The sequence below is a fragment of the Pygoscelis adeliae genome, unplaced genomic scaffold, assembly GCF_000699105.1.
Source record: "Pygoscelis adeliae isolate BGI_AS28 unplaced genomic scaffold, ASM69910v1 Scaffold353, whole genome shotgun sequence".
In the NCBI taxonomy this organism is placed as follows: domain Eukaryota; kingdom Metazoa; phylum Chordata; class Aves; order Sphenisciformes; family Spheniscidae; genus Pygoscelis; species Pygoscelis adeliae.
In genome coordinates, this window is record NW_008824445.1 from 2,334,162 (window position 1) to 2,356,449 (window position 22,288).

Sequence of the window (22,288 nt, forward strand, 5' to 3'; positions counted from 1 at the left end):
TCAGCTTGAGAACAGAGTAGAAAGAAACACTATAGATATATGAAGTTAGAATTAGATGCCAATAGTTCTGTTTGAATAATACCCACCCTGTTTTAGCCTAACATGGAAGTAGTCTCTCAAAGAAATTTTTGTGACCTCGAGGAGTGTGGGGAAACAATCACTTTATTTTGTTTTCATCAAATGGCCCTGTAAGAAAAGTATGTTTAGAAGCCACAACCAACCAACAAGATAAAATAAGCTTTTTTAAAAAGGAAAGAAAATTGTAAATGTTACAATCAAAATGAATAGAAAAAACCATTGCTTTTAATTGTGGGAAATCTGCACACGTTCGTTTTCTGAGGATATTTTAAACCTTGCCTCAGCCCTCAGCATGCCAGCAAACTGCTTTATATAGCTTGTGTGAGAGGAGCTGTGTTAGTAATTGATGTTGAGGAACCGGAGACTGCCATGTCAGAGTCTCATGATTGCTACGTTTGTTGGCCTGTGTGCGTTATTAACGGTTGGATAGCAGTCCCCTGGTGTAACATACATTAAAGGCTGTTTGTGTTAATTACTAGGAAGAAGTAGGCAAAAGTAGGTATTTGGCATGTCATTTTTTGTCAGCTGAAGTTGACGAATCCAAGTCTAGTGAGTGCTGTAACCTATAATATCCATGTACCACATAGTTGTATGCTGCAATTTGCACAACGTCTATAGCCATCTACAGCAATTCTGTTACGTGGGGTATGTTACTATGTATGCTTTAATTTACATTTGGGTTTTTCAATATTTTACCATGTTCCCACTGAGGCAGAGGGATTGTTAGGCACCTAGTGAAAAGGATAGAGAGGAGCCCCGCGTTCCAGTTCTTCAGCATGTGGTTGATAAAAAGATGCAATCTAGCTGCAATCTCATTTATATACAGTACGTCAAGGATGAGAGTAGATTACTGCTGACTGGACTGCCCAAGGCTGGAATTAGTTTCACTGTTCCTTCTATTAAATTAAAAAATAATGCAATTGTTGTTATGATTTCAGTCCTTGAGGGCAGGGAAGAAAGAGGAGCTAAAAGCAATACAAGTAGCATGTGGGTTTAGGGAGAAACAGTATTTTAATAGCCTTGATTCTTCAAGCGTAAGACATGCGTCTGCAATACAGATTAGATCTACTAGCCCTCAATACTGCGTCAAATAGCTACTCGGTACACGTGAATGTTTACATGTTGCCTTCAGGTGTCTTCGCGTGTATTTTATCTTTCTGTCTTCTCATGCACGTTCTTGTGATAGTTGTCACATGCCCTAAATATCTCTACTAACAGCAAACAAGAAGATCCTTACAGTGGTGCAGACCAAAGGACATGCATAATTTTGATGCCTGAGTAGCCTCTTCCTTTCTTTGGGAGACTCAAGTGGGAATGATACTCATGTCTTTATATGATGCAGAATCACTCCCCGGGTTTCTCTTCTGTGATGTGCAATGCCTAAGCTCAGTGCAGATGGTTGAAACGTTCTCCGGCAAGACTGCAAATTCCTCTTCTCAGAAAAGTAGATTGTACTTTTGGGAAGAGGATACAGCTGGAACCCACGGAAGAGATTAAGGGCTGGGAAGGGCCATTGCATGCAGCAACTGCTTTTCTGTCCTGAACATTCCCTTACACAAATTGCTCCTTTGAATACAGCAGCTCACATTCATAAGCATTAGGGCAACCTGTATCTGAGTCAATCAAAACCAAAACACTAGAAAATAGTGCAACCTGGAAAAACAACAAAAAAAAGTAAAATGTACCCTCGAAGCAGGCCCCACCTTTGTGCTGTAAAGGGCTCTGGTGCTGGAAAGCTCTTGTTGGGCTGGCAGTGCTTTCCAGGAATGAAATCTGATGGAATCTGAAGTCTCTGTGGGTGTTAATGAGGAATTTCGATGGCCCTATAATGGAGACAATGATCCAAAACTCCTTTAAATCCAAAGAAAGACTGTAACTGGCTTAAATGGGTTTGGGATCAAGCCATGAATTCTGTAGCGATGCTCACTTTGTAGGCAGATCGGGTTGGACATACAGACGCTTGTTGATTTATGTTACAGCTCAATGTCAGTTACAGCTGCGCTCACCCTGAAGGTCCGTGTAGGTCCAGTGCAACATGAGAAGACTAAGCATGATGATGACAGGTCCGTTTATAAAATCGCATTAAAACTCCTTGCATTAAAATGTCATACCGAACATCCTTAATGACCAGATTGTTAAAAGGTGCTTTTACAGGCAGCAGACACTAAAGGTTAGATATTCCTGAAATGTACTGACTCACCTGAGACATTGGATGTGGCCTTTTGATTTTGTTGCTCTTCCTGCTCTCCTGAGGTTGAATGTGGAAAGAACTAGGAGAGTTTGCCAAGGCAAACAATGAGAAGAGAAGTAGGAACAAAACTCCAAAAAAAGTCTGGTTGGATCAATATTTTGCTGGTGGGAAATAAGCAGAAATGAATCACTGCTGTGTAAAAAAGAAATAAGAGGCCTGGCTGTGTTACTGAAGTCCTGCTGCAAGCACTTAGAAGATTCCCTGAGCTACTCTTTGCCCTCCACTGTGTGCATCTCACTTAAAAGGTACCTAACATGTACTGGGTAGCACCAGAGGTAGCTGACTGTTGTGCAACACAGTTTGGAGAGACATCAGTGATAATCCTGTTGGTAAATAATGTTTCAGATGGGGTTTTGCTCCTTTTGAAAGTTGTATTTTCTTTCATTCCTTTAATGTGAAGTACTCTTAGATTGCCTACTCATTGTTGTACACATGGCTGAGTCCAAGAGGAAGAAAGAGGCGTGTTTTCCCTTCCCTCTTCCCATCTTTCCGAAACCTTCCCCAGGCTCTTCTGCTTTTTGATTCTGTGTAGCACGAGGAGACTATAATGAAAGGCTGGCCATAAACTAGAAGATTGCATTTAAACTATATTCTTTTTCTTTGTATTGAGGCTCAAGGCTGTTTCACTCTGGTGCTTTAAACTTCTGATTTATTAGCGGGCACAACCTGGGCTATCCCCTACAGTCATCATGGTCCCCACTAGATAAATTACAGCCTTATGGTACAGTTTTATGAGAGTGCTTGTGTGATGTTCCCATTAACTGCAGCAGAGACTTTTGTGTGCAGGGCAGTCCAAGAATTCCAGTGTTAGCATTGATGCCCCTGATAACTTACTGTGCTGAAGAGAAGCTGAATACATCTCCAGGGAAGGTTGTTTTTCCTCTTTCTCCTGTTCTCCATTTTTAGAAATACTTGATTTTTAACTACTTACCACAAGAGTTTGTGAAAGAGCCTCTCATCTATGTAAGAAATGACTTTGCATTTTTTTTAATGAACCACTTTTTAAGTATCCCTAAATAAGTAGTAGATGATATGGACATGGGATAGATATGCACAGCATGTGTCATTTTTGGTTATGAGGATACTAAAAGTTCTTAAGTTATAAGTAATGGTTGGAAGGAATCTCTTGACTTATTTGGAGTGTGTATCGCTCTGTGACAGGTTAACCATCATCTGTTTATTAAAAAATACATTTATTTTTAAGGCTGTCAGCCACTTATTAAAGTATTTATGAACTATAAAAAGAAGTATTTATAAACTAGAAACATCTTAATTGGAAGTGTTGCTCCATTGGAAATATTCCCATGAACACTAACAAGAATGTTTCCAAAAATAATGTGTTTAGCAAAAGAAAGAAATCTCCATGCTCCATGGCATAAAGCATCCCGAACTAGCACTCAGATGACACTGAAATAGTTGCTGTAATGTTCTGAGACACTGTGTTCCTAAAACCGGACTGTCTTTCTTTTTAATAACTCTTAATCACAGTGAAACAGGAATATTGCGCCTTATACCTCCTGAAGTCACTAGGAGTTTCCCTACTAAGTTCAGTGGGAACAGGATGGGTGCCTCTGAGCCCTATAAAGCGACTGTCATGCAGCAGTTTGCTGAAGGCTTTTGCTTTTTGGTTTATAATTTTTCTGAAGTTCTATAGAGTTATCCTAGTAAATTAAATTGTGCCGTCATCCATTTCTGTTTGCGTATGATTATAGTTTTATTAGATCTAAAAGCATTTCCCCTATTTATGTAATATATTTTACATAAAAAAGAAAAAACAAGAAAAGAAAAGATGCCAGCTGATTTACAGAGTGCCTGTGTCACAGGAGCTTAACGGAATGTGACACTCTGCTATGTTGCTTAACTACTGGCCACTGCATTTTGTCAAGATGCTTAAAAATCCAGGTTACCACACAGTGACATTTCACTGAAGTGCAAGAAAGAGAAAGGAAAGGGGTGTAGCAGCATTTCCATTGCAGGGAGAACATAAGATTTCTCATTCTTTGCCCATTTTAAATTGTTGTGCAAAGTAATTGACAGGCGAGTTTGGAGATTTTGCAAAGCTCTAATGACCATAGCTGCATTCCTCAAACCATTAGATCAGTTTCCAGAGGGACCCATTGCTGATTTCAGGAATCACATGGAAAAACTGAGCTCCAGACAAAGAGCGCAAACCGGAAGCTGGGTAATTATGGAGGTACTCAAATTTATGGCAGAAGATGCCTTTATGTGGCACTTTATGATATGCCCAGATGAATCAGCCGGAAGGCAGTAATACCTTACCGGGCTGCTTGTTTCTCTTCCTGAGCTTGCTGCAGTGCGCTTTGGGTTTGCTTTGCCCCCTCTTTTGTACAGCTGCACACAACTATTTTGGTGGACTGTTCATGTAAACTTTTAGCTGAGGAAAAAGAGGAAAAGCTGGTGTTATTTGCAAAGCGGGGAAAGGCTGAAAGGTTGAATGTACCCCTACTTTAAAAATTGCATCCCGGTTATCCTGAAAATAAAATACGTAGTGAAAATTCAGAGCTCCAGCTACTTATCATGCTTCTGAAAACACAGCCTTGACGTTGCCTTCGTGCGGTTTCTGCAGTCCCAAGGGCTCCCTGGCGAAGCCGGGCGCCCCGGGCTCTCCAGCCCCCCTGCCAGCCCAGACTGCCCCGTGCTCCATGAAGCGCTGGAGGAGGGCGGCTGGCTGTGCCAGCGCTGCAGCCTCTTGACGCTGTCCTTGTGCAGCACAACTGTCATAGCAGAGCCAGGGGCCCTGGCTTAAATTACGGTTGGCTATTTTTCTGTTGCTGCGGTATCAGCAACAATATCTCTATCTGCGTTATGTCTAGAGACATACACAAAGCTCCACTAACTTCCATTTTCTCATCTGAAAAACGAACTCAGTGTCTTAGTCTCGTATTACTCAACTTTGTAGCTGGAGTTAATGGACCAGGCCTAATTCCAGAGTGGTTCTCAATTTGTTGGATGTGGCTGATGCACAAATCAAATAGTTCTGGCACCCTGACACTTCCTGTGAATGAAAAATGACACTAAACTAAATAGTTGTGTGAATTTCATCCCCATTCATGCAACAGACTAAAAGACAACTCATATTTGGCAAATGTACAGGAATGGAAGAAAAGATTCAAATCAGAAGAAGAAAAATGTAAATGTTCTTGAGGAGGTTTTTTCTCACAATGAAAAGAAAAAAAAATAAAGCAGTGGAAACCCATGAGCTTAATCCTAGAAAGATCTAGTCAGGAGAGTATAACAACTTAATGGGATGTTAAGGTCTAAGAAATACAGGGTCTTGCAAGAGGGGGTGTTACATCACTCTGCTGCTCAAGAACCATTACAGAAGAGTATTTTTGTCTCAAGGTGAGGATTAATGTTAGACCCCATCTGGTGCAGATCTGGGTTGTATCTGAACAGAGCAATCCTGCTCCTGTCCTTGTCTCCCTTGCCGTGGGTTCCTTGTCTCATTTGCTGATTGTACCGCTTAAGACAGCGGCTGTAGCTTATTCGTCTGAGAGAAAACTTGCATTTTTGTTGGGTTAATTTTCTTTTTCTCAGATCATTTTCACTCTGACTGTATCTTTGCTAGAACTGGGACAAGTGAAGCAGTGGGCATGTGTCTCCCTACATGGAGTTTGGGGAGAGAGAAGTCAGGGGAAGAAAGCCCCTGGGTTCACCGGGTACTTAAGGAGGTATGCAGATGACCCAAGGCTGCTTATCAGAAAATACCGCAGCATTAGGCTGTGTGTGAACACAGGCTTCTACACTGCTCTCTGCAGACTTGAGCTGGGTTGCCACTGTGCAAAGCATAACAAGATACAGGAGTCATATTTTAGTCTGAGACATTACAGACTAAATAGGTAGGATAATGAATGTGAAACGAAACACAGAGACAGGAAAGAACCTGTGAAAAGTCACATGGGGAAAGTGAATTTGGGAATAAAACCAAATGTCCAAGTGATTTTTTGATTACACAGAATAAACATTCCCTTATCTCACCTAGTGGGCCTGCATATCTTGGCCTTAAACAAGTGTAAGTTTTTTGTAATGTTTTCCAGTCTGGTTACAACAGTCTTATCGTAGAAGTACTATGCGCTGTATCTTTCTGAAAGTCTTTGTCATGAGATGTGGCGTTGCAACTGGAATGTTTATTGTACTGTGTCATTATTTATACTCCATCGCTCCCATTGACTGCCTGTCCCACCCGCTCCCTGGAGATTAGCAGAGTCAGGGAAAGGATAAATGATGATTAGCAGCTAGTCAAGGGATGTAAGAGCTGAAAGGGTCAATATAAAACAAAGGCTGCCGCATATAATTCACAAAGAATGTGAGGCATTGCTTTTCAGAGGCAACATTCGCATAGCCAGGATTTTAATGAGAATGGAAAGTGCTAACGTATAAATCCAGTCCTAGAAAAAAATATTAGCAACAAACGTACCAAGTGCTAAATATTTTTGCCATTAAGCCTGGTACTCTGTTTCTGTTGTGAACTATTAAAACTCCTCCTAAAGCTTTCATTACAAAATCTTGTTTTTTTCAAAGCGCGCAATGCGGACCTGATCAAACTCTCACTGAAGCTGACGAAGAGGCTTCTGACATCTGAAGAAGCTGGTATTTTCCTTCAGGAGTACAATTTTATTCATATTAGCATGTCTATGTCATAAACCAAAGTCCCATTAAGTTACGTGCTGTGCACACACAAAACAAAAGGATTTTTGTGCCTGTGCCTTGAAGACCTCGCGCCTTGGATGCTCACTTAGCTCTTGCTGCTTTGCTGTCACCTCTATTCCTCCTCACCAAGGGTTGCTAAGCCCTTGCTTATGCAGGTGTGTACATGGGAGCCAGGACTGTGCTTCAGCTGGAGCCCTGGGCAAAGCCTCACTGGCTTAACTGGGCTCCCAAAGGAGCTCAGGCAACCTTCCCCAGGACAAGCAGCCCTGGCCCCCTTGCCATATTCCTATTCCCATGGTGCCCTCTTTCTTTACCCTGCTTCATGGATGGTTTTTGGCCATATCAGACCTCTTGCATTCCCAGACGCCCAAAGTTACCCATTCCCAGAAGCTAATTTTGTCCTTGGAGGTGAGGTGCAGGGCACTGACGTCTTTACAAAGAAGATAAATGCATTATTCCTAATTATTCCATAAACAGTCCATTATTCCTGTTATTATCATGCAGAGTACATGAAATTTTAATGTTTAACTGCTCCAGGTTGTCAAAGTCCTTGTGCTCTTCAAAAATAAGGGTGCAGACTTTGTTTGGTCTTTGTGTGGGGAAATTAGGACATCTTTGTGCTTTTTCTTTTTGTCTACTTAGAAAAGGCAATACATACTGATTCTTCACTTGGAAATCTGTCTTGGGCTAACCTCTATGTGCTCCTTGTGGGAAAAATTGCCTAAGTAGTCTCTAAAGCCTGTTCCATGATAAATATGAGTGAATATTGATTGATTCTTCTTATAATTATGACTTTCAGTCTTGTAGGAAACAGAGGTGTTTGCTAATTCAGACTTCATTTGTGTTTTGGTAAAGAAGTATGTAAAACTGAAATCAGAAAGTGCCAGTGAGACTTGCCGTTGCTGTCGGGTTTTGTAGCTTTGTGTTGTTTTCTAATTCGGTGCAACTTCTTGCTGTTGCCGTGCTTGTTAGTTGTTGGGACTGAACCTCTGTTTTAAGGGTTTTCAGTTTCAGCTGAGCTTTGTGAAATCTGATTATCAAAAATCCAGGCATGTCTTGTTTGGAATATGGGTGACTGTACTGTGGAAATTGAAGCACACACTCGCAGGCACTGCCTGCCTGTCTGTCCCGCTGCGCTCCATGGGCAGTGCGGCACGACGGGCGAACTGCCCAACTCCTATCCAGCTAGTGCTGAGTTGTCCCAATTTCTTGTTTCTGATGTAAATTCTCTCTGCCCCAGTAACATGGGGATTGCGAATCACAACTGCAATTTAAATGTTAAATCTGAGTGTCTTGAATGGTTTCTATCTGATACAAATGTTTCTCTTCTTAAAAAAAAAAAAAAAAAAAAAGAGCCATAGAGCCATCGGGAGGGAAAGTCCAAGCACTGTTTTGGAAACTAAGAATTGTGGAAATATTACCTAATAGGAAAAGTATTCTTAAAACTGATTCTACTCTGTGCATCCCTTTAAGGGATTATGCTTTGTGCCTGCCTTCTGGTCCCTGTCAGCTCTTGTCATTGCCTAGGCACTGTTTCCTGTAACAGAGCTCTGCATTGGGCCTGGGCAGTTGTATGGCAAAGGGAAATATTTCTGCCTATGTCAAAATACTGCAGGTGAATGGCGGAAAAAAAAAGATGTGTTTACCTCTTTCATTATGGTTCTGTTGGATTAGAAAATGTGTCCATTTTTAAATAACCTTTTTGGTATCAATCAGACCAGTTGTTTTCCTTTAGCAGTACTTTCACATGAGTTAAGAAAAATAGAGGAGGTTAAGAAAGGGTGTATAGGAGGAACATCTGCTTCTCATTTTAGAAAAGCAATACATTTTTAATATAATAATGCAGAGTAGCAGAAAAAGGCACAGCAAAAGGAAACAAAAAACCTTAACAAAACACACCGTCATCTATTTCACTAAGCAGTTTTGGAAAGTTATCATGAACTTGCATCAGCATGACTACAAAATCTATTTTATTATGCTGATTATAAGGAGGGTGAGGAAAAGCTGAGACGATATTTCATTCATCTATCCAAAAAGGCCTGTAAGCTTCTAGCAGTGTATGTGACTAGAATTTTTCAAGGCTGGTGGATGGTTTGCACAGACAACTTTCTAAGTATTTGACTTTATTTGCATTAAAAATAGTGTTTTCAAAGAGCCTAGGAGTGCAGAAGCAGCATAAAGCAACACGGTCTTGGACCAGAGGAATGAACACGACAACCGGTTGCGTTAATAGCCAGCCTTGGCAAGTAGTATCTCAGAAAATTACTTCCTGGAAGAACCAGGCCAAATGCCCAGGTTTGGGGTAGTTTTCTATTTTTAACTTTGCTTCATCCATGCTCAGAGGTTACTTTCGTCCTGGCCCGTCTAACTCAGATGTGCTAAAACAGATCAGAGTATAAAAGACATAAACGAGGTCTTGGTTAGGGGAGAACAGCCCCATGGGATTTGGTGTTTACAGCCTCTCAGCAATCTCCACTGCAGGTAGGTCTACCAATGAAAACAATGATAGATTTCCTTTTATTTATTTATTTGGTAGTCAAAAAATCTCTTCTTGAGCCCTGACAATCAAGCTTCTGTCCAGTGCGAAGTTCTGGTAGCTCTGAGTGTATGCCGGATGGGAGGGGAGATAGGAAGAGCAGAAAAGCTGCTCTGCAGGGCTTTGCATTACATTAAAACAAAATAAGGTCTTTTAAGCAGTGAGTAACTGCTTGTCGTGGTTTAACCTTAGCCGGCAACTGAGCCCCCCCCAGCCGCTCGCTCACTCCCCCCCACCCCCCGGTGGGATGGGGGAGAGAATGGGAAGAGTAAAAGTGAGAAAACTCGTGGGTTGAGATAAGAACAGTTTAATACCTGAAATAAAATAATAATAATAATAATAAAAAAAAAATACACAAGGCAAGTGATGCACAATGCAAGTGCTCACCACCCGCTGACCAATGCCCAGCGAGTCCCCAAGCAGTGGCTCCCCCTGGCCAGCATATAATATTGCATAGCAATTAACATCATACAGTTCAAATCATTGGCTATTCTCACCCAAAATCAAACCCTCTTGAGGGACGCACAAACCCTCTTGAGGTACGCATCGGACTTCCCCATCCTTCCGCATTATCCACCAAGTGCACCCAGGTCCTTGAGCGAAAGCAATCCCACGGACGGGTTTGCAAAGGTTCCTTTAAAAAAGGTTATTTTCTTCCCTTTTTCAAAAACTTCTCCTGTTGTGTTGCCCCACACAATGATGTCATCAATGTAATTGCTCACCACCCGCCGACCGATGCCCAGCCAGTCCCCGAGCAGCGGCCCCCCCTGGAGCATGACGTCCCATGGTGTGGAACGTCCCTCTGGCCGGTTGGGGTCAGCTGTCATTTCCTGTAAATACGAGTCAGAAGTCTCTTCATTAAGGTCAGAAGTGAGATCGGCCCTTCTACTCTGCCTGGGGAGCTGCCTGCTGGAAACAGGAGCAGCAATTTTCCTGGATGAACCCCCCCTTCAACACAGGCACCTTGAGTGAAATAACTTGCATTTTAAATTACCTGATTTAAATTAGATCTCTTTGGAGCCAGACTGCATTCATTAATTTTGGAGAGGTAATATCTAGTTGGAGGTTATGCCCTGAGTCAGTTGGAGGCAATGCAGAGTGTCCCAACAAATTTGATGACACTGGCTCTGCGTAAACAATTCTATCAATAACACACAGGAAAGAACCTAGCTCTCGCTTGCTCTCCCATTTGAATTGACTTGCTAAAACTCAAAGAAGTGAGAAAACATGTCCCAGGTGTTTCAGTATCGGTGACTTAATTTTGCACTCCTTAGTCCATCCTTAGATGTCTAAATCATGTGCAGGTTGAGAGGGCTGTGCACGTATAAATATTTTTCTTACGTATGGATATGACTTTAACTGTAAGGACATACCAAAACCATCTGACTACTATACTGCTAATTACTTAAATGAGACTATTTCTAGAGAGAGAATATTAATATTTTCACTTTGTCATTCTCTGGAACAGAACTGTGCTTTAAGGGACATGAGAAATCATTTTTTCACTTAAGTATTAAGGCAGCTTTTCATACAGATCACTTCAATCCTGTGTTTATTGGTGCTCACATAAGGAAAGGCTGCCATGCTGAGCCCCATTTCTCACTGACTGGCATTTAAAATTTTTAAACATCAAATATTTACTGATGTAACTTGGTAGCTGCCCAAATTGAATTTCAAAGGTCCTTATCCTGCAGTTTCTATTTGTGCATGCCTTCCATTGAAGTCAGCTCCATGCATCTCTAATGAAAATGAACCTTCTCTCTGCGGCTATTTTTCAGCCTTTCTGTGCTTTCCATTTATTACCATGATTTACAACAATATTGTGAGTATTATTAATCCAGATTGCAGTCAATGGGAGTTTGGCATGGTTTTACGCTGCAGTACTGCATCTTAAATAGTCTTGGCTTCCAAGCTGTAAGAATTTGGCATGCAACTACTCGTCACTGCCCAGTGTTAACAAACACATACAAAACACTCATCATGCCATATGCACCCGGGCCAAAGAGAAAGAAAAAGGGAAGAAATGTATTGTTACATATTTGAGATCTTTGAAATTGAGGAATGTATGAAAGCATAGTCCATAGAGAATACGTGGCTTAGTGTGGCTGAGCAAGGTGCTTTGTGCTCGGAAGTTCCTGCGTCCCGGCCTCAGCGCTGGCCCAGTGATGCTGTGCTGTGTTAACTGCCTGAGAGATCTACGTGAATGTAACTTCTATGTTAGGGTGGGAATTTTTTAGCTGTAAAATTAAAGACAAGACATTTGGGAGCTGTGCATACGTGTTTAGGGAGATTATAATTTTGACTCAAAGGTTGCAGTCAGTTTCCATTGCCAAAATTGCAGCTTTCCTCAAGCAGTCAGGAAAAAACTGACTTTTATGCTATTTAGCACCCAAAACCAGAGAGAAGAGCTATTAATTTTTTAACACTGTCATGACATTGCACCTAGAGTACATTCAGCAATCACTGCCCCAGCTTTTCTAGGTGCCGTGAAGCCTACCTGTGCTATAAGCAGGTAACTTGAAGTGGATCAAAGTAACAAGCTGAAGAAAGATGAGCGCCAAGTAATAGTTTGAGTTTCTGTAGATCGTAAGCAACTGTTTTACAGATGCACAGTGCCTGACAGCCCACACCGAGATCTGCAAGTGGTCAGACGTTGTCTTGGCAGCTGTTGGATGAAGCCCCTTGTTCAGTGCCATAAGAAAGATGGGATCCTATTAAGAGGATGGCATTTTTGTTTAAAGGGATGTGGACTTGCTAGTCTAAGAAAAATAGCAAGAGCTTATGATGCTGTACACATTCAGAAATAATCAAATTTTTTTTCTATGCACAATAATTTAAAAAAAAGTACCAGAACAATTTCCTCTCTAAGAAAGCAGATCTCATAGCAAGATCTTATGATGCTGTACATATTCAGAAATAATCAAATTTTTTTGCTATGCACAATAATTTAAAAAAAAGTACCAGAACAATTTCCTCATCCATTCCCTCCTCCTTTTCTTTCTCTCCTTGTAAAAATGCTATCTAGTAGAGCAGCCAAGATGTTTTTCAGTCTGTTGCTCATGCGTTTTTTCATTACTTTTTTTGTTCTCACACTGCTTGCCCAGTACAGCAGCTGTTAAATGGAGAACTCAGAACTGGGGAAGGCTATTGGTGTAGCATCTGATTAACAATATTTTTTGCAGAAAATTGATATGTCGACTATTTTTAACCTCAGGCAAAGGAAAGATCAAACCCAATCCATATTCGGTTACATATGGCAACCTTTTCTAATTTCAGATGCCTTTATAGCCTCTGATATTTGACTGTATTTTCCCTTTATATTGTTGTCTGCCACAGTCTTCCACCCTTTGTGATATAGTGGGATTTTTTTTTTTTTAACTGTATGATTGTACCATTAAGAAATACAGTCAGCGAGCTTTCATGTTGACCCTGGGAGCCTACAGTAATTTGCTTGTTGCTTCAGTAAGCGTGTGTTGGCATAGCTCTGTTGACAACAGAACAGCTAAAGGTCTGGCTTTTACGCATAACACTTTATAATTCCCTATTGATAAGCTAAATCCATTTTGTACAATTTGTAACTTTTTTTTTTATTACATATGCTAGTTACATCTTAAGGCCAATCAGACAAACAGACTGTAAATTAGAATAGTTGGGTGATCTGAGCTCCAGGAGTGTTGCACTGCAGTTTTCTCACAACTTGGAAGGTAACAGCCGATATAACCACTATAGAAATAGGTGATTATTCTTTCTTTCTCTTTCTCTCTGTCTGTCTTTTTTCAGGGAACTGAGTAGATGAATGTACCTTAAAGTTTTAATTTTCTAGGTAATGAGGAGAAGTAGATTGTATACGGTGGAAAGGAAAGTTAATAAACCATGTGGTCCTGGATAGGTCACGCTAATGGTCAGGATGTCGCTGTAAGGACAGGAAATCCTTATATTAGAAGCATCATTTTAGTCTCTAATTTAATCTATAAACCAGAATCAAAAAGGCTTGCATACACCTGTAAGAATATTTCAGTGGGGCTGTGAACTGCGCAAAAGACACAAGCATACTGGCAAGAGGCTTGTTTGTCTTAGTGCATTTTCTTGCCACCTTCAAAATAATCCATGGCATTCTTGGAGGTTGAGAAGACAAGGCTCCAAAATCTCTGAATTAGACAAAATGCTGTATTTTGTAAGCAGAGACAAGTGAACTCCAAACTGAACTTAATAGGGTGAATTATCATCTGCTTTGGATGAGAGGAAGTCCAACACCCAACACATTGGGCTTGGAGCTACTGAGTTTAGATCAATGGCAGATCTGACCCACAGATTTGTCCTTCTTCACATTGGAGAAAAATACATATTGAATTAGAAGGTGCACACCCTCCTCCCTTGGTGGCCACCACTATGTAGCTAAATATTTGCTTTTTAAATTCAGGGGAGGAGGAACGAGCTAATCTCATAAAGGTTCACCCCACCCTCTGCTTGGCTCCTCTTCCTTGGCAAGCCTTCCCAGCAGCAGCTGGCTGACTGTTTTTCTTCTGCAATTGTGTTCATGACATTTCCTGCAACTAGGTTTTCCTGAAGGTTTCCAGCAGTCCTTTCAGCCCCCTAGCCCCCTTTTTTGGCCTCTTCACCCACTAACCATGGCCTTGTGCCTAGTTCCCAGCAGTGTAAGTACCGTATCCCCATCACACATCCATGCATATCCTCTATATGCTCTCAACACATACAATGAGTTTCTGTGGTTTGCTTCTAAGTCTGACTAATTTACTGAGGGCCAGTGGTTAGTGTGAGGGGCGCTGAACAGCCATGATATAAACAGAGACAGTCCTTCCTCAAGATACCTGCTCCATCAGAGAGACATAGAGTTTGCACTGTTTCTCAGTGACAAGAGGTTGCTGTCCTCTTTTAATGTAATTCTTTTTTGAAGAAGCTGCACGTACCCCTCTCCATGCAGAAGGACTGATATAAGGAGCCTAGGTTAGGGAGAACTGATGCACAGATCCTGGATTACTTAGCGTGCTGGTACTTTTCCTCTCCACACTACTGAAAGCTGCATAAACTGCCCTTTCACAGGCTTTTATAAACACTCAAGTGACTTAATCTTTTAGCGTAAAAGCCTACTTGTATATTAAGCTTTCTGTTACCAATGTCATTAAATCAATATCCTCAGTGCTACAGGATCCAAGTCACATATAAGCTGTCACACACAGTTTAACTTAAGAAATGCAGTATTGAGGTACAGTCAGTTCATTTTTCATAGATTAGAGAGTACTTTGAAGTAGAGCTGTTGAAGATCAGAGAGGGTTTATTCCTCATTGTAGCCAGTTTCTCATGTGTTGGGGGGCTTTCTTTTCTAATGACAGTTTTGTTGCAGAACTTCGGTGAAGTCTGCGAAGATGAGTGTTTAATGCAGTTACCATAAATGGCACTGAAAAGCCTTGTGAGGCCTATGTCATGTGTGTTAAAACATGGGACATGTTCTTTAAGAGAATTAAATTGGCAAATTGGTATGGACCCTTCTTGTATACACATTATTTATCTATTCTTTTTCCGTGTGGGTACGCATACAATTCTAGACAGCTCAGAGACTGTATAGCCTCACTTGGTGTATTCCTTGTCTAATGAGTATCATCTGTGTTTAGAGTTAAAGATGGAGAAAAACAATAATTCGTCTCTTGCCAGAGATACTTCACTGAGCGTAAAACATACATCTGGGATTTAGTTGTGTAAAAAGGATACACAACTGAAGTGCTATGTCTTCTTCCAACCTGGCCCTGGGGTGCCCTTTCCATTTAGTGTATTAAGAATCAAGATTTATCTAGAGATATCTTACAAATCAGAAATGACAGTTATTGTATGATCTTAGCTGTTATTACAGCAGATCTTTCTCTCTCTCTCTTTTTTTTTAGCCACTCTTTGTCTGTCATACAGGTGAAATAATTTGTAATACAAACTGACTATGGATTCTTTCAGTTGCTTACTTCAGGAAAGCTATAGACATGATGGACATAACATTATGCAGCGTAATGGGCAAACATTATGCTACATGCCCTTGCTGCTGGTAAAACAGAATGAACTCTGCCAACAAAACTTCAAATTAACTGAAGTTGCAGAAGGCAGTTTTCCAGCCATTGGTTATGGATCATTAGTCTTCTGCAGTTTCTGAACTAGTGCTCTTGAAGAATACTGGGAGCAGCAAGAGGTGGGATTGAGGGAAGGAAGCAGTTTCTGAAAGACACTCCATATTTCACAGGTGGGCTGTGGTTTGGAAGGTGTGCAGGACCCCTGCCATTGTTAAAGGTGAGGCTCATGGTGGGGCGCTTTCTGAAAGGAACGGGAAGTTGAGAATCGATGGATCTAGCAGGGAACACACCCGTTTGATCCTGAAGCCTTGCACGGGGCCTTCACAGGGCAGCCAGTGATGAGGAAGGGCTTTCACGGATGAGGAAGGACTCCTCTGTAGTAATTAACATCATATAATTGGTTTTACTACACCTGTCTCACCACACCTGGAAAGAACGTGGCATGAGCAGATTGGGGGTTATATCAGTGAGATATTTCCTGGTGCTGGGGGATGTGACTCTTGCCCCATTATCACTTCCCAGTGTGGCACACTTGTGAGAGCGTGAGGTTTTACCGTTTGCTTTGCTCCCCTCATGGGAGAAGGCTACAGGATGTCACCAGAGTCAAAGGGGAAAACAGAGACCCTTGGCAGACAAGTGGCAGTCTTTCCTCTTCACAAAGCTCTGCTTCTGTGGGTACCTGACCTGCAATCTCAGCTGTTTCTATGAGGAAGGCTTAGGGAAAACAGGGTGAGTCAAGGAACTAGAAATTTTGTCCAGGGATGTTGCTCAAGCAGATAAGAAAATTCCATTTATGTTATCCAGAGATGTGAGTTAAGAAGAAGTAAATGGCCTTATCTACAGCATAGCTACTTGAAGTGTGTGGAAATCCAGTATGAATGTGTGAATGTCCTGGGTTAGGCAGAAATGCTTTATTATCGCTAGTAAGGAGGGAACTGTGCTACCTTGTGCCTGACACTCGTCGGACTTGTGGGAGAGGAGAAGGAGAATTGCATCAGGGGCTTCTTGTACTTGGGTTGAGTTTCAGTGTGATGAGGCGGTGGAGTTTTTTTTCTTTCTTTCTCTAAAACAAGGAAAGCAATACTTGGTTATCTTTCGGCTTGACAGCATTGTGTTGCAATAATCCGAGGGCTGTTAATTCACCAGTGATTTGTTTATGTTGAAGACTCTTGTAATTAAAAAATTGCCTTAAGGTAGGTTCTAACACAATGTGGACTTTGGGGATTTGTGTATTAGAAAGGGTTGAACAGATCCTGGCAATCCTCTAGTTTGCATATTTTGTCTATAACAAACTATTACTTCACTCCAATATAATTTGAATTATTTTGTCATGAAACTGGTGTAACAGAGTGGAGAATGGGGTCTCAAAGCTTCCTGAATGGAGGAGATTGAGTTAGTGGCTAAATCTGTTTATGGAAGATAGAAATTATGTCATTATAATGCTAAGGTGTGTTAAAATAAAATCTTGAATTATGGCATTGCTCTTTCGATTTGATTGTATGTTTTAAAATAATCACTATTGTGGAAAGAAAATGTCTGTGAGTTGGTCATTGTAATGCACATATTTCAGCGTTATTAATCCTAAAATGTGAGATTCTTATTACCCAATGAGAACAAAACCCAACGAAGCCAAATATATGCTGAAGAATAACGCCCCAATCCTGCAAAAATTAACACATATATTTGTGCTTATATACAATAAATAATCCTGGTTTGCTCTTTACTTAAATGGGACACAGATTTCTCACTCAAAGTGACACGAGTTTATCCCAGTGTGTAAATTTATGACTGAATACCAGCCTTTGCATGTTTGGAGTTTGTGTTAAAGCCACAAAGACTGACAAAATTTGCTTTCAGTTATGGTGTGTTAATCTAGAATAAGTCTATTGAAGTTATTGTAACAACGAGAATTTAAAGCAGTTGAGTAGTGGAATTTAGTCCTTTTTAACTATTCCTTCAGGGTTTATGTTTTCTTTCTTGCAGACTCCCAGACAATACAGCCAAGCACTAAATAAGAGTAACAGAGTTCATCTTTACTGTGCATTTCTGGACTATAGGTATGTTACGTAATTTCAAACTCTTTAACTTGGTTTAATTAAATTACACTTAGTTTGTGATGCTATACATTACCTATACTCTTCTTGTTCTCTTTCATTCATGGAAATAGTTAAACAAATGGAGCCACCGATTTACAAAACCCACAATCTCATAGTGGCTTCTTACCATAAATAGGAGACTTGTTATTCACAGACCCTGTGTTAGGTAGGTAACGGAGAGACTGAAAAATTTTGGAATCAAAACTGCAGACTGATACAAATCGTGCTTATCTTGGTTTATGAGTATGTCCACTTGGGCAGATGCTTGGATGTTTTAAGATGGCAAACCTCCAGCAGAGCCATTGTTTTCGCTGGATCTGTGCCTGTGTCACACCACCATGTGAGATCAGTATTTCATAGCTGTGAATTTTGGCCGATGCATGGAATGGAGAAATATTATGTCCCTGAATGAAAATTAGAATAAGAGGGGCATAAATATCACCTTAAATTTCACTCAGAAAATAGGAACTATGGAAAAGCAGTAGCTATTTCTTTTTTAGCTCTGAATATATTTCATCTGTTTTTGATTTCCAAACATGCTGCTCTTACTGAATCAATTGAGAAAGAATCCAAATAGTGAATTTGAATTTCATGGGGATTAACAGTTTTTGAGCCGTAACGGTATAAGCCTAATTGATGTAGCAATGGCCCGCAATGCTGTGATCCCTCCTATCCGGCATGCACATGGGAAGGTCACTGTAATTGTTTTATTGAAGTTTTGTTTCAAGTATGTTGAACTGTCCCAGCTGTTGGCAGTTACTCGTTGTTATGGTTACTCACAAATTACGATAAATTAGAAACAGATTTTACTGAAGCGAATTAATACAGCTGGGGCATTGTTCCTGTACTGTTTTCTGCTGGGGCTCGGGCCCTTGAGGCTTTGCCTCAGGATAGAAACTGAAGTTTGAAATCTGTCCTTCCAAATGAGTTTTATTTGTGTCAAGATGGTCTTATTCCCTAGTGCATGGTAGTTAAAGAATAAGCAATTGGTTTCTGACTTACGATACTCTCCTTGAGAACTCAAAGAGGTCCCAAAGGACAGAGGAAGGATGAGGTAATACCTATCTCTAAAATAAGCACCAAGAAAAATACAGATCACTCAGTCTCGCTTCAGGACCAGAATAATATCAAAAGTCACAAATGGTTAAGAAGCAGGCAGTTTGGGTGGGTGACCTACGGTGCCTGAGCCCATGGAGTGGGCTGTGTCCCCGCTCCGCTGCGGGGCCGCGGTAGCACAGGGGTCTCTGGGTTTCCCTGGCTCCAGGAAGAAGCAGACCCATGAGGATCACTTTCCTGCGCAGCGCTGGGACCAGGCCGCTCAGCCAGCCCAGCCGCATCCTCAGTGGAGCAGGAGCTGCTCTTGCTGGCCCTGAGGATGAAGTGACAAAAACCAGTTGACATGGATGGGTCAGGAGAAATCATGCTCAGTCAGTCTGAATTGCTTACTTTGACAGGATGGGTGGGACAGCGGGTAGGGGAGAGGCAGCAGACATGATACGCTGACTTTTTTGACTTTTGCAAGATTGTTGACTTGCCTGATACTATAGGTCTCAGAATGTAGAAATATGGGTCTAGGTGAAATGCCATAAATGGGTTGCACAATGTAAAGAAAAAATGCAGTTATTGTTCATTGGGAAGAAATCTTTAGAGACATTCATGTAGGGGTCTGATCTGGGCCCTGTTCCGGTCAGTATTTTCCTTAACTGTTTTCAAGATGGAATTGAGAAGACACTAGCAGTGTTTGCAGATGCTCCAGCCTGAGGTGGCTTTCAAACCTTTTTATCTCCTGTATAGTACAATGCATGTCAAATTAACCTGATAAGATGCATTTTGATAGCAATTATGTTCCATTTTTGTGTGCTTTGCAGCAATGGAACTGGTGTTTGGTCTAATGAAGGTTGTGTGCGTGAGAGTGGGGACCTCAACTACTCAGTGTGTCTTTGTAACCACCTCACTAACTTCGCCATTCTGATGCAAGTGGTGCCTCTGAAGGTGAGATTACGCAAAGGAGTAAATCTGTCTGTTAAAAATGAAGCATAAATACATCAGTTGCATCCTCACACCACATCAGTAAGTGATTGGAACTGGGCTCATTTTTGCCCAACTCAGATTTATTCCACATCTTGCTTTCTGGGATGATGTTTTAATACTACTTGACTATATTTATTTTTTAAAACTTTTGGGAACTGAAATAGAGCATGAAATGAAGCACATCTGTGGTAGGTGGGAATTCTGTTTACTTTATTCTCACCCTTTTGTCACAATTTCTTAAAGTACTAGGCAGGGAAAGCACTAGAGGACATTGTACAGATGACCCTGGGTTTTATGATAAGTTTTCAAGACAGAGACAGCTGAGATGTGGCTGTTGAAGGGTTTTGGTAACTAGACTTGTGGAATATGAACAGCTGAGCTTGAACTTCATGTGAGCAAGCTCTGCTGCCAGCTGGCCCCTACCATTGTCTCTGCCAGCTTTCCAAGTGCCTCCCTGCTGCTGTTTCTTCACCTTGTTGCCAAGCAGGGGCTTGTGTAGAAGGAGCATGAGAAAGAAAATGATGCTTTAGAGTTGAGAGTGACCCCCTTATGTATAGTTTTCTCTATGCTCAGTTCCTTTGTCCCAAGAGTTATCAAGCAAGCCTCTCCTCAGCTGGAATATGACACTTTCCCTGTTTACCCAGGACCTTATGCTTGCTGTTCATACTCATCACTGCTTTCAGATGAAGCTTTGATGGCAAACACGTTGCTCTCCTCACTAGACGTGTTCTTCTCTTCATGATACCTTATGATGCCTTGAGATTTCCTCAGAGATGGAGCAGAGTGTCTGCTCCTTGCAGATGAAGTGCTGGTTTGTGCTTGCTGAAGGACTCTCTCTGCAAAACTCAGCACCAGGCAAGGTCAACCCCATCCTGGATCTTAGCAGACAGCCAGTACTGCCATGAGCATGAGAAATATGTTTTTGCTGGTTTATTTGGGTGTGCTACTGTCAGGGAGGATCCAGTGGAGGTAGTGATGAAGCCCTGTTCAGACATCCCTCGGTTAATAAATAATGAATGTATAATAGAAATCATTTACAAACCATATATTTAAAGAAATGTATACTAATTGTCTGTCAAATTTATACTCTCTGGCACATTCTCAGCTTTCAACAGACACCATCCTAATAATATAAATTAACAGACTGAAGAAGAGCTTCAGTAGGACAGTAGGAGTCCTACTGTCACATTTACACTGTGTGCTGCTAACAAGCGTGGTGTCCTCTGTGGTACAGCTAGAGGGGTTTTGTCAGCTCTGTTGGCGTGGATGCATTGACTACATGGCCGTGTCTCAGGCTCCTGTTAATTGGTTTGAATGATGGGTTTGCTCTTCTTTTAGGCAGTAGCTTTGCCGAGACAGCTACTGCTGCAGGATGGGCTGCATGTGCTCGTGAGGGCGGCACAGAGGTTCCTGCAGATAGATACAAAGGTGAGCTTGCAGCGTAAGGGAACTCTTACCAGGGTTCTACCACGGAGCACCTCTGAAGCCTTTTCAAGGAGTGAAGCATCCCAGGCTGCTCTTAGGAGTTACTGATTCAGTAACACTGTTAGCACAACTACTCACACGGTAATCCTGGTTAGAGGGTGTAATGTCGTTGAAGTCAGGGTCACAGTTTAGAACAAGATGGTCCGCTGTCCAAAGAGCTTAATTAATACCCACAGCCTTTTCTATTAGTCTAACCATTTGAAGATGGGGGTATCTTGTTCAGGTCACCCAGTTTTTATCTAACCATTATTATCTTTATTGCTTGTAAAGCATCTAATGACCCCAGCTGGTTTCCAAGTATTTTTCTAGGAACTCTTCGTACTCGTGATAAAATGCAGCTTTGCCTGAAGAGCTTCCCATCTTGTGAGGCAAAAGTAGAATGGGAGAAATGCGCTATCATTAACCCGGTTTTAAAGAGCAGTATACAGGGATTTAGCCAGGATTAAAAAGGATGTCCACCAATTAAATGACGGTAAAAGATTAGTTGATTTTCCACTGGGGAATAGTTCTGAAAGGTCTAACTTTCAAATAAACAGATTTGAGATCGTCATGACTTATGAGATGCTGCAATAAGTTCTAATATTAGGCAATATTAGTAATTTGAGATCAAAGATATTTTATATCAAAGTCTTGGGAATCAAGCTTTCCTAAAGACATCTGAAATGCATAACTAAGAAAGGCTGGACGTGAATGGACTGTCCAGTTCCTCACAGTCGTTTAATGGCTCTATTTTCAGTATATTCTCCCTTCTTAACTTTCTGGTCTAATGCATTTGCATCTGCCAAAGTTTGCATGGAATGTTTTTGCATTGCTTTTTTTTCCTTTCGATAATTTAGAAAACAAAATGGAAGTGCTGCTGAGATATTACGTGGATGTGTGAGACACAAAGACCTAGTCACTCTGATGCATAAAAACATTCCCTATGTGACATAGTACTGTAAAAGTCTGCATAAAATAGGGATTTTTTTTTTTAAGTGAAACTTAATTCCCATAATTTTCTGTTGTATTTTGACTCCTTCTACCTAAAATCCCATTTCTGAACAGGAAAAAGAAGGGAATTTATAAATTA

The 22,288-nt window shown here is 41.1% G+C and overlaps 1 protein-coding gene across 1 annotated transcript in view; it reads left to right on the forward strand.

Annotated features, from left to right (window-relative positions):
- The window catches only part of GPR133 (G protein-coupled receptor 133), a 159,651-nt gene that overhangs the window by 71,322 nt on the left and 66,041 nt on the right, over positions 1–22,288 (forward strand). Inside the window, exons 14-15 of the mRNA XM_009320954.1 lie at positions 17,591–17,664; positions 19,572–19,695. Of these exons, the coding sequence (XP_009319229.1) occupies positions 17,591–17,664; positions 19,572–19,695 (198 nt within the window). The remainder of the gene's footprint in view (positions 1–17,590; positions 17,665–19,571; positions 19,696–22,288) is intronic.